This window comes from Amphiura filiformis, chromosome 8 (genome assembly GCF_039555335.1).
Source record: "Amphiura filiformis chromosome 8, Afil_fr2py, whole genome shotgun sequence".
Lineage (NCBI taxonomy): Eukaryota > Metazoa > Echinodermata > Ophiuroidea > Amphilepidida > Amphiuridae > Amphiura > Amphiura filiformis.
Genome location: NC_092635.1, coordinates 48,623,068 through 48,640,761, shown reverse-complemented (window position 1 = coordinate 48,640,761; position 17,694 = coordinate 48,623,068). Strand labels below are relative to the sequence as shown.

Genomic DNA, 17,694 nt, shown 5'->3' with positions numbered 1-17,694 from the left:
TTAAGAGTAATTTTAATTGAAGGAGTGTTTAGCAGTATTGTACCAGAACCAGAACTGTATATTGCCAATCAATTTTATGATAGATATGACTAAATCATGTAAATTATTAATTGTATTATATAATCCAGTGCAGTGGAATGATAAAATATACCAATGGAAATGTGCAACGTTGCATTGATTGAAAAGTCTATCCTCAAATCCAGGTCACTGATAAACGACAATGAATATGAGGATAGAACGTGGAGCTATGTTAAAACGCGTCAGAATAAGTGAAGCATGACAACGTGCAGCAATGGAAATTCGCAAGTAAACAACGTCGATCACAACGCTTATATAGCGCCCAAACAAGTGGCTGAAATGACACGTTTGTGAATTGTTAGCATGGTTAACGTTAAGCCCTTAATAATTAATAGCAGACTTTGCTCTGAAGATACAGATAAGTCATCTAAATAAATTTCGGTAACATTAAAGAATTGTTTTAATATGTTTAAAAATTGGCGCGCTTGCATGACTGAGTGAAGCAGTTATAATTCCACACTTGATCTTCTATCCACACGTAGATAGATTTCTCGATGAAATGCAACATGTGCAACAATAGACAATTCGCAAATAATACCCAATGTTATAATATCATCAGGTCTCTAGTTAATGGGAGTATACACTGCCACAGGAGTTCTTGATGCATGAAAAATTGATAACTGCATTCACAAGTGAAGTTGCTGTAGGCAAAATATCTAAATGTAATTTGATCTATCCTTCCTTCCAATACTGTGTATGTGTGCAGCTCTCATTTGGTTGAGAATAAACGTGCAAAGTGTGGGCATGCGTCACGTAAGACAACAGGAAAGTTGAAAAGCAGGTGCAAACATAAACATGTGCAAGTAAAATGGACATCCCTCAGCAGTCTTGAAGCAGTTAAGGATGACATGCGGATTGCAACAGGGTCTACTGGCAGACGATTCCGCTCCCGGATGGTGCGAGGGAAGAACGTTGCGAAGGCATTCGAGCTGGCATACGTTGAAGAGTGGGTGCTTGGAATAAAGAATCTAGACTTGAGATGTGGCCTCTGGTGGATGATGCCAGCTGAGACATGTATAGTGGTTCCAGGGGTTATCTGATTTTATGCAACATGTGCAGCCTCCTATTGCGGCGGCATTCTTGGAGTGAAGTATTGCTAAGATGTTTCAGCATGGCAGAGACACTACTGTACTTGCTGTACAATCATCCATGACATACCGAGCTGAGCTACATTCCCGGGGCTACGTTGGACTTGCTCCAGTTTGCTTGTATTTCTCTGTGTGTGGGAGTCCCATGATGCAGCAGCATATATTCGACTGTTTGACGGATAAAGGTAGTATATACACAGCTTCTTTGACCTTGTGACTGCCGTACGTGACTCAGGTTTCTGGAGGAGGCGGCTCTGCAGTGCTGTTGACTTTTTGTGTGATGGTATCAATGTGGGTATCGAGAATCAAGACTGACTATAAGGTACTTGGCAGAGTTGACAACTTCAAGATTCTGGCCATGGATGGTTTTATTGGCTGGAATTGGTCTACACTTGTTGGTGATTTGTAGTACTTACCTGACACTTGGAGGCATTGAAACTCATTAGCCACTTAATGCTCCCATTCCTGAAGGGCATCTAGATCTTGCTGAAGGCTAGCAGATAGTCATCTGTATTTAGAGATGCACCGATAAACAACACTGTTGTCAGCAAAGAGTCTGATGGTTGAAGAGGAGACACAGTCAGGCAGATCATTAATTTAGGGGCCCAAGAATGTTGCCCTGTGGCACACCAGATGAAATGGTAGATTCAGTGCTTCTCTGGCCTGACAATTGAATCCCTAGTTGAAAGGGAAGTGCCAGAATTGTAGTTTCATTAGTTGTTCATTCATATATTTTCATGACTAAACGGTTGCGGCCCGAGGGCATAAACAACCGTTTAGTCATGAATATATATGAATGAACCCCGTTCATACATACTAGAACATTTTGTGATTCTTATTTCATCAAAATAATAACAAAAAATTACAAGTAAGATCATTAAAAAACATGATTTTCCGTCATTTTCCCTACCCGGCGATCTCACATCCGGGCCACCGGGCATAAACGCTGTTTATGCCCGGCTCTCGACCAATCACGCGCGCCGTTATATAGCGAGTATGTATGAACTGTTGTTCATCACTGTTTGGGAGCTAGGGCACAATTGAATCCCTATTAGACCAATTAACAAGAATGAGAATAAAATATTGCTTGACCGGCATACTGGATGTGCCAGTATCATGAACCTGCCTACTGTCTATAACAGGAAAAGGATAGTAAAAAAACAATATCCTATCTTTTATATTCTAAATTGTGGTTATTTCAAGATTTCTTTACTGTTATTTTGTATTACAGGTGTAATAAATTCCTAATGTGACAAAATGGCATTGAAAGGGATACAAGTGATTGAGTTAGCTGGGTTAGCCCCAGTACCTCACGCAGGTCTCATCCTAGCAGACTTTGGTGCTAATGTAGTGCGTATTGACCGTGTAAGGCAGGCAGCGTCTATGGATAGACTTGCAAGAGGCAAGATGTCAGTGGCTGTCAATTTGAAGAAGCAAGAAGGGATTTCTGTACTGAGAAAGTTGTGCAAGCAAGCAGATGTTCTTATTGAACCATTTCGTCCAGGTAAGTAACCAGTGGGCTGTTCCAGTTGAAATCCATACACCTCTTGTGAAGACATGACCTTAATCTCCCACACAGGGGGTGTAAATTTCAAATGGAGTTGCCCATTCAGTTGTTTGTGTTGGGGAGTCTATAGTGTGCTTCATCACAAATTTATAGAGTAATGCCATGGTGGATTTGGCAGTGGCAGATTCGAGTTGGTGCATAATAAATAGGTGGTTACGTTGCCAGCTTACGGATAGCGTGTTTATACACCAGGCGGGATTACTTTAGCTTGCACAATTCGAATCTGCCTCTGTGAAATCCAACTTGCCGTTACTCTCAACTTGAGATGCACACTATGTAGTCATGTTCCTCTCCTTGTAGATTAGCTTGTTACAATAACTTGCATTGAAATCCACCAGTATATTGAGTTTAGAAATTAGATAATATACAATATTACAGTAACTTTTCTAATACTTCTGTGGTCCGGCTATGTGCTGGTGATTGGTGATCATGTAAAATAGCCAAGGTCTTCTCCCCTTCTACATGCTGATGACCAATGGGTCAACTGCCTTGTTGTCATGACAGTTGCTCAGCCAATCAGCATGATTGTTTAATATCACTTTGGCGTTCATGCTTGTGTACACTTGACTCTCATCACAGACCTTGGAATTACAAAATTTACTTTATAACCATGATAACCAGCATATTTTGTTTAGATAACAAGTAATTATTGAATTAATTCAGTTGTTTGGGCTTCATTATTTCAGGTGTTTTGGAAAAGATGGGCCTTGGTCCTAAACTCTTACTAGAAGACAACCCACGTCTAGTTATTGCAAGACTGACAGGATTTGGTCAGTCTGGGAAATACATGAATATGGCTGGACATGATATCAATTACATAGCTACATCAGGTAAGGTGCACCAGAAAACTATAGAGTGTATTCAATACTACGTCACTCATGACAGAGTCATCCTCATTTAAATCAAAAATTCTGTCCTCCATAAGGTACCACCGAGGCAATTCGCATGATAATGCAATAAAACAGGTGATACGTATGAATGGTTGTGGAATCGATCTAGAGACATGTCCCTCTGTCATCTTAAGTTATCTTAGAACTGTCCTCCAACAGGGCTGCCATTTGTTATACCGTTCCGATTGGTTTATTGCGGGTTTATTGCATACACTGTATGCCTTTCCATGTTCCCCCCTAATCTTTTACAAGGGGAGATGTGGCGGAGCCAGGAATTTTTTTCGGGGGGGGGGGGGCATGGGGGGAAGTTAATTTTTTTTTTTGGGGTGGGAGGGAGAAAATCAACAAATTTTTTGTAATTTTGGGGTTTAACTGGTGGGCACCAGGGAGGGGGGAAAGAGTTCTTACTGTGGCACCAGCACTGAATAGAAGAAAAAATTAAAGCAATAATTCTCCTAGATGCATCTTCCTTTTTAACAGTGTTTTGGGCCCAAATAGGTTTAAAAAGTTTGTGCTTCATGCTCACTGGCACATCAAATAGCAAATCGCACCTTCATTTGGGGCTTCATGCTCACAAAAAAGTCCCAGTAAAACGGGAATAAAACATGCTTGTCCCCAATCCCCATCAATTTTAATGCTTCCGCCAACACTGCATTTATCTTAAACCCCAATTGTCTTAATTTGTCAACATTTATTAATTTTATGTGATGGATCCGCTGGTTATACATGTAGAGGCACAACATATCACTGAAATAAAATATATTTATCTCCCAGGGTGCCACTAAAGTTTCATAGTGTACACATGCATGACCAGAAAAATGTGAAAAGGGTCCTCTTCAGAGAATGAATGTGAATTGCATTTAGTGGGTCAAAAACACCTGTTTTCTAGAAAAAGGGTTGTTATTAAACTTCCTGTGTGTTTAGGGGTCATTTTAGTGTACCTATGGTGTGTTTTTAAAGTTTGTGTTCCCTGATTTGCATCAGGACCATCACATAAACATTATAAATATTAGAAAATGATAAGAAATAATAAGGGGTGTATTTTCAAAATCCTGTAAAGGTTGTAGGCCTACCTTTCAGATAAAATCCTGCTTAGGGGTAAATTTCAGGTACAATTTTGTGTAGGTGGTAAAATTTGTTGTGAAACTTTAATAAATTCCTGTTAAAGGGTGAGGTTTCTTGTTGTTTTTTTGCTCAAAAGGGCAAATCCTGTTAAGGGTATGTTTTGCATATCTCTGTGTATACCATGAATTTGAGTGCCCCCTGCTGTTGATATTAGCAATAGTTAGTGCCAACAAAATTTGTAAGTTTACGCTAATCATCACCCAAAGATGTAAGATGTGATACTTATGTCATCATTTTGTTTTACAAGTTGTCAGTAGCCAATCGTATATTTTAACATTAAGGTATGAGCCCGAGGGGGTGGGGGCAATCATAGACATACCACCTAGACCTATTACTGCCCATCCTTTACCACAGCGGGAGGTGAAGCCCCGTATCCAAGGTGATATTGACGGATTGACGGGGTTACTAGGTGCGGAGATATTCGCATACATGTTTGACGCGCTCGCTTATGCGTGATTACTGCGCCGTTATCGCCGCGTCAAATGCAACATGTTCCATAGACGCGAACATGTCTGCTTGTTTGCGTCCGGTATGCGTCCTTGTCAAATTCGTTTGCTAAGCAGTGTCGGCTTCACTACGCGAGTCAAAGTTATTGGTCTAGGTTCTCGTTTGTCTGGGGGGGCAATCAGATGTTAAAGTGTTACATGTACATGAGGTGGTCAAGGGAATGTTTGAAGAGAACAGTTTTGAATCAAATTCAGTAGCAGGGTCAATTTTTTTAAAATTACAACTTAACATATTGTTTCAAAATAGGTGTCAAAATAAATGACTATGCTGCAATGCATCCATTTTTATTTTTCTCTAGGTGTGCTTGGCATGTTGGGGAGACCAGGAGAGAAGCCTCATGCACCACATAATCTATTAGCGGACTTTGCTGGTGGTGGACTCACCTGTGCCTTTGGCATTGTTGCTGCATTACTGGAGCGAACAAGATCAGGCAAAGGTCAGGTCATCGATGCAAATATGGTGAGTATGAATTTTGCAGTAAATTGTTTTATTACTATATAATAGAGCTGATTATATGACACAGACCTTAACCATTTTCACCCTAATGTAGCAGTGATGTCAGTGTGCATTTTATTGGGCGCAGCCTGAAATCGCTAGAGTTCGCTAAAAGCACTGGTGTAGACACGCACAAGCTTAAAGACGCTGCATAGATGCACCAACAAAACAGCTGCCTCAACGCATCACTGCCACACTGGAAGTCTTCTGATTGCCCCATAAACCTCTCTTCAGTGAAGGCTCACCAGCATTGAAAATCAGCAAACCTGATATTATGAAGGTAGGACTTGAAATTCTAAGATAGGTTTCACTGACTGGAGGTCATGCCTGGACCACAATATGGTTGCTTTAGTTATCTGACCCATCTGTCGTGAATGGCAGCTTAACAAACTGAGAATAGGGTGCAGGACACAATCCGAGAACAATCCCATTCTGACCACTAACCTTCTTCACTTGATGGCTTGCCTCAATTTTGATATCACATTTGTATGATGAATCCACCAAAAAACGTTGACAACGTAAAGAAAGCAGCAAGTTTAAAAAGCCCCCACCTCGGCTCACTTTTTGAAACTTGGTCCCATTTGTAAAAGATACTGATTTAATCTTTGTCATAATTATCAACTTAAAACATTTCCAGAAGTGTTATGTATCTTAAATGTGCCGATGCGATATTAAGTTGTTAGCATTCTGGAACGATCAGAAAGGTTATTATGTTGTTCTTGGCCAATATCCTATATATGTTTTGTTTTATAATAATTATTATGTTCATGACCAATGATTGAATTAAACGAATAACAAGTAGGCATGCATGTTAATGGCAATGATGCTATTGTTTAAACGTTAAAAACACCGATTTGCTGTTGATATTCAAAATGGGACCAAGTTTCAAAAAGTGAGCCGAGGTGGGGGCTTTTAAACTTGCTGCTTTTTTACGTTGTCAACGCTTTTTTGGTGGATTTTCTTTTTTTTTATGAATGTAGCCAAACAGCTCTAAGCTTGAAAAGTCATCGGGTTACGAAGTACTCCATAAAACGAAAAATAGATGTTTGAAATTATGTTATCCTTGATTTATTACAGTAAATAATTTAATAAAACTTTATCAGCCGTTTATTTTTAAAACTTGCTGGTCATAGCTACTGCGTGACTGTAATGTTAATAGGGATACATATACATTTTAATATACTTTAATTATTCAAGGCAACTAAGAAAATGTAAATAATTATGAACAACACATACCCAATGTTGACGACGTAAGCGAGACACAGAGTCAGTCCGATTTACTTCAAATTTAAACTATGTAGCAAGGCTTGTACTACGGAAGCGTCTAAGTGCCACGACTTAGCAAGATAATTATGTTTTAATGATTGTGGTTTTTGTAGCCCTGCCCTAGTTGGATATCCAAATTTCGCGGTTGATAGTTCTTTGTAGCCCTGCGGATAAGGCGAAGTATAGTTATCCAACAAGCCATTAAGCCTATTAAGCGGCGGTTGTTGGCGGTCTTTCGCGGTTTGTAGTTTTAATTTCCCTCATTCTTCATGCCCTACCCTCTACGGGTTGTTAATTTATAGTTTAAGCTCGTTGGATAACTATACTTCGCGGTGTGTGGTTCTTTGTAGCCCTGCGGGGCAATCTAGTTGGATATCCAAATTTCTAGTGGGATTTTCCTGTTAAGCGTCGGTTGTTGGCGGTCTTTCGCGGTTTGTAGTTTTAATTTCTCTCATTCTTCATGCCCTACCCTCTATCGGGGTTAATTTATAGTTTAAGCTTGTTGGATAACTATACTTCATGGTGTGTGGTTCTTTGTAATCTATGGGCAATCTAGTTGGATATCCAAATTTCGATTGGATTTCCCTATTAAGCGGCGGTTGTTGGCGGTCTTTCGCGGTTTGTGCTTTTGATTTCCCTCATTCTTTATGCCCTACCCTCTATCGGGGTTAATTTATAGTTTAAGCTTGTTGGATAACTATACTTGGCGGTGTGTGGTTTTTGAAGCCCTGCTTGGGCAATCTAGCTGGATGTCTCTATTGAGCGGTGGTTGTTGGTTGTCTTTCGCAGTTTGTGGTTTTAATTTGTTGGATATCCAAATTTCGCGGGTTGTGGTTCTTTGTAGCCCTGCGGGTCAATCTAGTTGAATATCCCTAGTGAGCGGCGGATTTTGGCGTTCTTTCGCGGTTTGTGGTTTTAATTTCTCTACTTGTTCAGGCCCTGGCCTCTATCGGTGGCTAATTTGTCTTTTAAACTGGTTGGATATCCATATTTCGCGGTTTGTGGTTCTTTGTAGCCCTGCGGGGCAATCTAGTTTGACATCCCTATTAAGCGGCGGTTGTTGGCGGTCTTTCGCGATTTGTGGTTTTTAATTTCCCTCATTCTTCAAGCCCTGCAGTCTCTAGGGGGGTAATTTATAGCTTAAGCTTGTTGGATAACCATACTTCTTTGTAGCCCCGCGGGACAATTTAGGTGGATATTCAAAATTCGCGGTTTGTGGTTCTTTGTAACCATGTGGGGCAATCTAGTTTGACATCCCTATTGAGCGGCGGTTGTTGGCGGTCTTTCGCGGTTTGTGGTTTTAATTTCCCTGATGTAATTGTTATCCTGATGTAGTTTCTTGTGTTATTCAGATTTGTTTTATTATTTGTTCGCTAACGGCTACAGTACATGGATACATAGAACTGGTCTCTATCATTGATGATGTTGTATGGTGTTTTTTTTAATAGGTTCTTCATATAACAAACAATTTCCCTGAGAATAAAACATCTTGCTTTGATAAAAAAAAATATATATCACAATAGCACCAGATGTTTAAAATTATGTTATCCTTCAGTGGCGGATTTAGAGGGGGGCGCACCCGGCGCGCGCCCCCTCTATTTTTTGCAGATCGGCGCCTGACTCTGTGTATTTTTGCAGAGCAGCGCCTGACTTTTGTGGGCGCCAAGCCATAGTAGCGGCGGTGGTGGCTCGGCGCCCCTCTATTGAAAATTCCTGGATCCGCCCCTGTCCTTGATGAACGAAAATTAATTGTTTAATAAAAGATTGTAAAAAAAAAATATGTTGGTCATCGGATTTCTAACTCCAGTCCCCGGAATAGGAGTCCAATGCCTTTACCATTAGACCACGGGACTCGGCTGTGAAATAGCGTGTCGATGTACAATATTTATTATATGAATTGATGTGTCGTCCGAAAAGAACAAAAGAATTGTGAAAAACTTGATTTTTTGGCGAATGGGGTTCGGAATTTGTATGTACGATATTTCAGAAATTGCTAGGGTATAATTGGAAGTGAATCTGAAAAAGTAGTGTGAAGGTGATAACCAGGTAGACCTGTAGCAGTGTCTAAAAATTCTGGATCAGTATGATTTGCCACTAATTTTCGCTATGAAATACCGCGTGAAATTATGAACAATGATTGACTGTAGGATTGGTGGCCCTTTTTGAATTAATGAGTTGTCAAGTTATTACACCTGGGACTGTAAATAACATTTAGCATGGTTTTAGCCACATTTTGTACCCAGCGAAAAAATAACATCGAACAATAGAAGTCAAGTGTTTTAATGTTAGGTGTAAATATAGTCTCAAGGAGCATCTGTTATTAGTCTTCTTTATCAGTCTTTTTTTTTAAAACTTGCTGGTCACGGCTACCGCGTGACTCTAATATTTATGTTTGTACTTTCCTTTAGCAAATGATCTGTCATCAAGACTCTCCCTGAATCTCAGAAAACAGCAATGAAGTGCTTGCACTATGGTGAATTTTCGCGGTTGATAGTTCTTTGTAGCCCTGCGGATAAGGCGAAGTATAGTTATCCAACAAGCCATTAAGCCTATTAAGCGGCGGTTGTTGGCGGTCTTTCGCGGTTTGTAGTTTTAATTTCCCTCATTCTTCATGCCCTACCCTCTATCGGGGTTAATTTATAGTTTAAGCTCGTTGGATAACTATACTTCGCGGTGTGTGGTTCTTTGTAGCCCTGCGGGCTAGTTGGATATCCAAATTGGATATCCAAATTTCGCGTTGATAGTTCTTTGTAGCCCTTCAATGGGCAATCTAGTTGGATTTCCTATTAAGCGCCGGTTGTTGGCGGTGTTTTGCCGTTTGTGGATTCGATTTCCCTTATTCTTTATGCCCTACCATCTATCGTGGGTTAATTTATAGTTTAAGCTTGTTGGATAACTATACTTCGCGGTGTGTGGTTCTTTGTAGCCCTGCGGGGCAATCTAGTTGGATATCCAAATTTCGATTGGATTTCCCTATTAAGCGGCGGTTGTTGGCGGTCTTTCGCGGTTTGTGCTTTTGATTTCCCTCATTCTTTATGCCCTACCCTCTATCGGGGGTTAATTTATAGTTTAAGCTTGTTGGATAACTATACTTCGCGGTGTGTGGTTTTTGAAGCCCTGCGGGCAATCTAGCTGGATGTCTCTATTGAGCGGCGGTTGTTGGTTGTCTTTCGCAGTTTGTGGTTTTAATTTGTTGGATATCCAAATTTCGCGGTTTGTGGTTCTTTGTAGCCCTGCGGGTCAATCTAGTTGAATATCCCTAGTGAGCGGCGGATTTTGGCGTTCTTTCGCGGTTTGTGGTTTTAATTTCTCTACTTGTTCAGGCCCTGGCCTCTATCGGTGGCTAATTTGTCTTTTAAACTGGTTGGATATCCATATTTCGCGGTTTGTGGTTCTTTGTAGCCCTGCGGGGCAATCTAGTTTGACATCCCTATTAAGCGGCGGTTGTTGGCGGTCTTTCGCGATTTGTGGTTTTAATTTCCCTCATTCTTCAAGCCCTGCAGTCTCTAGGGGGGGGGGGGGTAATTTATAGCTTAAGCTTGTTGGATAACCATACTTCTTTGTAGCCCCGGGGCAATTTAGGTGGATATTCAAAATTAGCGGTTTGTGGTTCTTTGTAACCATGTGGGGCAATCTAGTTTGACATCCCTAATGAGCGGCGGTTGTTGGCGGTCTTTCGCGGTTTGTGGTTTTAATTTCCTGATGTAATTGTTATCCTGATGTAGTTTCTTGTGTTATTCAGATTTGTTTTATTATTTGTTCGCTAACTTGGCTACAGTACATGGATACATAGAACTGGTCTCTATCATTGATGATGTTGTATGGTGTTTTTTTTAATAGGTTCTTCATATAACAAACAATTTCCCTGAGAATAAAACATCTTGCTTTGATAAAAAAAAATATATATCACAATAGCACCAGATGTTTAAAATTATGTTATCCTTGATGAACGAAAATTAATTGTTTAATAAAAGATTGTAAAAAAAAAATATGTTGGTCATCGGATTTCTAACTCCAGTCCCGGAATAGGAGTCCAATGCCTTTACCATTAGACCACGGGACTCGGCTGTGAAATAGCGTGTCGATGTACAATATTTATTATATGAATTGATGTGTCGTCCGAAAAGAACAAAAGAATTGTGAAAAACTTGATTTTGGGGCGAATGGGGTTCGGAATTTGTATATACGGTATTTCAGAAATTGCTAGGGTATAATTGGAAGTGAATCTGAAAAAGTAGTGTGAAGGTGATAACCAGGTAGACCTGTAGCAGTGTCTAAAAATTCTGGATCAGTATGATTTGCCACTAATTTTCGCTATGAAATACCGCGTGAAATTACGAACAATGATTGACTGTAGGATTGGTGGCCCTTTTTGAATTAATGAGTTGTCAAGTTATTACACCTGGGACTGTAAATAACATTTAGCATGGTTTTAGCCACATTTTGTACCCAGCGAAAAATAACATCGAACAATAGAAGTCAAGTGTTTTAATGTTAGGTGTAAATATAGTCTCGCGGGAGCATCTGTTATTAGTCTTCTTTATCAGTCTTTTTTTTTTAAAACTTGCTGGTCACGGCTACCGCGTGACTCTAATATTTATGTTTGTACTTTCCTTTAGCAAATGATCTGTCATCAAGACTCTCCCTGAATCTCAGAAAACAGCAATGAAGTGCTTGCACTATGGTGAATTTTCGCGGTTGATAGTTCTTTGTAGCCCTGCGGATAAGGCGAAAGTATAGTTATCCAACAAGCCATTAAGCCTATTAAGCGGCGGTTGTTGGCGGTCTTTCGCGGTTTGTAGTTTTAATTTCCCTCATTCTTCATGCCCTACCCTCTGTCGGGGGTTAATTAATAGTATAAGCTCGTTGGATAACTATACTTCGCGGTGTGTGGTTCTCTGTAGCCCTGCGGGCTAGTTGGATATCCAAATTGGATATCCAAATTTCAAGCGTTGATAGTTCTTTGTAGCCCTCTGGGCAATCTAGTTGGATTTCCTATTAAGCGTCGGTTGTTGGCGGTCTTTCGCGGTTTGTAGTTTTAATTTCTCTCATTCTTCATGCCCTACCCTCTATCGGGGTTAATTTATAGTTTAAGCTTGTTGGATAACTATACTTCGCGGTGTGTGGTTCTTTGTAGCCCTGCGGGGCAATCTAGTTGGATATCCAAATTTCGATTGGATTTCCTATTAAGCGGCGGTTGTTGGCGGTCTTTCGCGGTTTGTGCTTTTGATTTCCCTCATTCTTTATGCCCTACCTCTATCGGGGTTAATTTATAGTTTAAGCTTGTTGGATAACTATACTTCATAGTGTGTGGTTTTTGAAGCCCTGCGGGGCAATATAGCTGGAGGTCTCTATTGAGTGGCGGTTGTTGGTTGTCTTTCGTAGTTTGTGGTTTTAATTTGTTGGATATCCAAATTTCGCGGTTTGTGGTTCTTTGTAGCCCTCTTGGTCAATCTAGTTGAATATCCCTAGTGAGCGGCGGATTTTGGCGTTCTTTTCGCGGTTTGTGGTTTTAATTTCTCTACTTGTTCAGGCCCTGGCCTCTATCGGTAGCTAATTTGTCTTTTAAACTGGTTGGATATCCATATTTCGCGGTTTGTGGTTCTTTGTAGCCCTGGGGGGCAATCTAGTTTGACATCCCTATTGAGCGGCGGATGTTGGCGGTCTTTCGCGATTTGTGGTTTTTAATTTCCCTCATTCTTCAAGCCCTGCAGTCTCTAGGGGGGGGGGGTAATTTATAGCTTAAGCTTGTTGGATAACCATACTTCTTTGTAGCCCCGCGGGACAATTTAGGTGGATATTCAAAATTCGCGGTTTGTGGTTCTTTGTAACCATGTGGGGCAATCTAGTTTGACATCCCTAATGAGCGGCGGTTGTTGGCGGTCTTTCGCGGTTTGTGGTTTTAATTTCCCTGATGTAATTGTTATCCTGATGTAGTTTCTTGTGTTATTCAGATTTGTTTTATTATTTGTTCGCTAACGGCTACAGTACATGGATACATAGAACTGGTCTCTATCATTGATGATGTTGTATGGTGTTTTTTTTAATAGGTTCTTCATATAACAAACAATTTCCCTGAGAATAAAACATCTTGCTTTGATAAAAAAATATATATCACAATAGCACCAGATGTTTAAAATTATGTTATCCTTGATGAACGAAAATTAATTGTTTAATAAAAGATTGTAAAAAAAAATATGTTGGTCATCGGATTTCTAACTCCAGTCCCCGGAATAGGAGTCCAATGCCTTTACCATTAGACCACGGGACTCGGCTGTGAAATAGCGTGTCGATGTACAATATTTATTATATGAATTGATGTGTCGTCCGAAAAGAACAAAAGAATTGTGAAAAACTTGATTTTTTGGCGAATGGGGTTCGGAATTTGTATGTACGATATTTCAGAAATTGCTAGGGTATAATTGGAAGTGAATCTGAAAAAGTAGTGTGAAGGTGATAACCAGGTAGACCTGTAGCAGTGTCTAAAAATTCTGGATCAGTATGATTTGCCACTAATTTTCGCTATGAAATACCGCGTGAAATTACGAACAATGATTGACTGTAGGATTGGTGGCCCTTTTTGAATTAATGAGTTGTCAAGTTATTACACCTGGGACTGTAAATAACATTTAGCATGGTTTTAGCCACATTTTGTACCCAGCGAAAAAATAACATCGAACAATAGAAGTCAAGTGTTTTAATGTTAGGTGTAAATATAGTCTCGGAGCATCTGTTATTAGTCTTCTTTATCAGTCTTTTTTTTTAAAACTTGCTGGTCACGGCTACCGCGTGACTCTAATATTTATGTTTGTACTTTCCTTTAGCAAATGATCTGTCATCAAGACTCTCCCTGAATCTCAGAAAACAGCAATGAAGTGCTTGCACTATGGTGACCGGGTGATGATCATCTTAGGGGTGGGAGATCCAGGTGCTTCCACTGAATGGACTCATAATTCTTATCATCTTTAGCAAAATATAGATGAAACTTGTCTCAGTCCTCATTCTAAGTGTACAGAAGGTGTGGATCTGATTACGTCAACTGAGTGTCAATTTTGTGCATGGAGATTCTGGGACCCCATCTTAATTCATTATCAATGCCACTGTACCAGCACATATATCATTAGTAGTGACATCAGCAAGTCTTTTGGACCTTGGATGATCTTCAAGGATGCTCATTCCATCCTTTTTTAAACTCAAAGGGCCATTAAGTTGCTGTGTCACAATTGACAGCAACTGTACATTGTTAAATTTCACTTAAGTTTTCACCTCCGTTGGGACAAAATTCCATGATGATCCTGTGTTCACTTCTGGTAGTACCTGTGAACCTGTGAATTCCTGCCCATATACAGTGATACAAAAATCAGGTATTTTAGCAGTAATTTTGTGAAGGAACAAGCTTTCAAATGAGACCAAATTCATTACTGTGCGACAAAGTAGCATACCTTGTTCTATGAACTTTTTGACTGCCCCTTCTATGTGTCCTACATACATCGCATGATGCAGAGGTGTTTCTGCTGGCAAAATTCTCATTTTATGCATCCCATAGAAGCTTGAAAACAATGCCCTGTGTATTCACTATAGAAGTGACGTCATAATCGGATTAACTACCATAGCAATAGATGAATACAATTTTTGACTTTATCGCCCTGCACTACAACAGGTTGCACTCATCACCTGTGCATGTCTGCAATCAAAGATTGAATACAATACCGCTATCAGCATGATATGGTTCAATGCATAGGTACTGTGTGAACATTGTAGTGCGGGGCGATAGTCAAAAATTGTATTCAACCATTGCTATGGTAGCCTTACGTCACTTCTACAGCAACTAGGGGGAAAAGTTTTCAAACGGTTTCTTTTGGCAGGCATAGAGGTATTATACCCCTTTGTACAGACATCATTTATGCAATGCTCTGTGTTGTAAGAAATCAATTGGATCTTTTTGATAAAAAAAAATGAAAACATCTGTTTTGACATCATTATGTAATTTCATGTCATCAACAGCTTGAAGGATCAGCGTATGTAGGTTCCTTTCTGTGGGCAACCAAAGATGTCGGTTTGCTCTCTCAACCACGAGGTACCAATCTGCTGGATGGGGCCGCTCCATTCTACGATACGTACGAAACATCTGATGGTAAATACATGGCAGTTGGTGCATTAGAACCACAGTTTTACCAAGAACTGATTCAAGGTAAGATGATGACCTGGTTCAACAGTTTTTGAAAGGTACATTTTGCGGCCGATTTAACAAAAAATTCTTTAGTACTGTTCTGTTTTTAAATTAATTTTTAAAATCTAGATATAAATATCCAGGAATTCATTTTTTTATTTTCTTTTAATTTTTACCACAATTTTAGAAATATGCACCAAATATGGTTGACAAATGCTTATTTTTGAACAAAAAATCACAAAACTAGCTTGATTTTGACCCTACTTTCAACTATTTTTGGTGCAGTTGGTCAATTTTGGACCCAAATTTCAACTATAAGTTGAAATTCTAAAATGGCAGCTTGACAAACTGAGAATAGGGTGCAGGACACAAACCGAGAACAATCCCATTCCGACCACCAACCTTCTTCACTTGATGGCTTGCCTCAATTTTGATGATTACTTATGTTTGTATTTTCCTTTAGCAACAAATTTACCATTCTGAAATTTGTAAATTTAAATAAAAAATTTGTTGTCTGGAGTTGACACCAGCATGGAGAAAGTTAATTGTAAATTTTCACACAGTTACAAATTTGTTTATACAGGGCTAGGACTAGCAGATGATGCAGATTTCCCCTCACAAATGAGCAGAGATGAGTGGCCAGTTATGAGAGAAAAATTCACTCAATTATTTGCGACCAAGACTCGCGCCGAATGGACGGAAATCTTTGACGGCAAAGATGCCTGCGTCACACCAGTCCTGACGCTCTGGGAGGCACCGGATCACCCTCACAACAAGGAGCGTCAGTATTTCCTGGAGACAGAGAGGGGCGTAATAGAACCAGGTCCTGCACCCCGGCTAACCAGGACACCTGCGCTACCATCGTCCACAGCTCAACCTGGTATAGGTCAAGATTCGGTAGAGGTGTTGAAGGAAGCTGGCTATACTGAAACTGAAATAACAGAACTGAATGCTATAGGTGCAATTGAAATTGGAGACTCATCAAAATTGTGACATCATAATTTGTCACCCTCATTATAATTTGAAATCAAGATTTTTGAATTGATCAAATAGTATGTCTTGCAATATTGTATGTTTGAAATGTCTATTGTAGATAAAATAGAGGGCGAGTTAAAATTATTTTTACCCAACTGGAATAATGTGATGTTGGAAATCAGGTAAATAGCTAATACCTTGCATCAGATATTTTTATCATATCTCACTCCGCTTCTAGATAGCGATGTATCTTTTGTATTGACACTAGAAAACTACTAATAACACAGTAGATGTAAAAATACAAAATGTATGAAGTTTGGATGTGTTAAATGTGTAACTAACCACGCTACACAACCAACCAACTTCCCAACTTGGTGGCAGCTTTTTACTGAACTTGTCATCGACAGAGCCCGGCCGCCATTGTGTGAATGGTAGACTACGTTTTGCGCTTTTCTACTGAATAAGACAGCTCTACAGAACTGGCCCTTGTGTGAACAGTAGACTATAGACAAAATACGGGAGGACATGGAAGATGCAGAAGATACAACTCAGATGATTAATTAGAGGTGGCTTCGTTGGCATGAAAAGTTATGATTAGTAGATTCTAAGTAGAGTTTCTTCCACTGATTTGGAGACATGTCGCAAAATGGCCTTGAAATATAATGCTGTGCCGGACATAATCCTTAAACACAGTAAAAGTTCCAAATCATCTGCATCCAGCGATGCTGAGGTCTTCATCAGTGCTCGGGCCCCAGTTCTATAAAGTAGAAATACTCGGAGACTCGATATATATCAGATGATATATCTGATCACCAAGTCCATTGATGAATAAGCTGCCCGAATTAACAATGTGAAATCTTGTCTTAGACACAAATCTAAGGAAATAAGCTATAACCAATCCCGTCATCTTGTAGGAATTATGCAATAAATTGCCCAAGCAGAAGAATTTATAATTAAATGCTATCTGTGCAAACTTATAAATTTGTAATTAACCGCGCTACCCAACCAAGCAACTTGCCAATAACTGTATTATATTGAAATTAAAGGAGAATTTTGTGATGTTAGCATCCTCTTTTTATGACATTTTCCAGTAGATATCCATCAAATAAGCTTATCCCAAATATTTCAGTTGATTCCGATTTTGCGTTTGTGAGTTATGCATGATTATGTGGATTACACTACTCCATAGGCCACTGTATTATAATTTCATTCTGTTAACCAGAACGTAATACAAATTTGACAATATTATTGCTAAACGATTTAATCTGAAAGAATTGTTTTGTACATGAAGATTATGTAGCCAGAGATTTCCAGTGGTACTTTGAGAAGAGTGGGGGGGGGGGAGGAGTCTGTGGATCACGAAATACCCCTTTAACATGCAATTGAATTGAAAATATGTAATACTAGATTGTAGAATTCGACAGAACAGTTGGTGTAAATGTTGGGTAAAGATCATTTTTAACTCGCCCTATAAAATGAAAAGATGCTGAGGCTAATCATGCAGCAAAAAAGAATGTGTCTTATATATTTGAT

General features: G+C 39.6%; 1 protein-coding gene across 1 annotated transcript; it reads left to right on the top strand.

Annotated features, from left to right (window-relative positions):
- The first annotated feature begins 2,403 nt into the window (after positions 1 to 2,403).
- LOC140158288 (alpha-methylacyl-CoA racemase-like) lies at positions 2,404 to 16,183 on the top strand. Its single transcript, XM_072181395.1, has 5 exons — positions 2,404 to 2,670; positions 3,420 to 3,563; positions 5,554 to 5,714; positions 15,021 to 15,207; positions 15,770 to 16,183. Exons 1-5 carry the CDS (start codon positions 2,424 to 2,426, stop codon positions 16,177 to 16,179), a joined length of 1,149 nt encoding a protein of 382 aa, XP_072037496.1. The 5' UTR covers positions 2,404 to 2,423; the 3' UTR covers positions 16,180 to 16,183.
- The last annotated feature ends 1,511 nt before the right edge of the window (positions 16,184 to 17,694 follow it).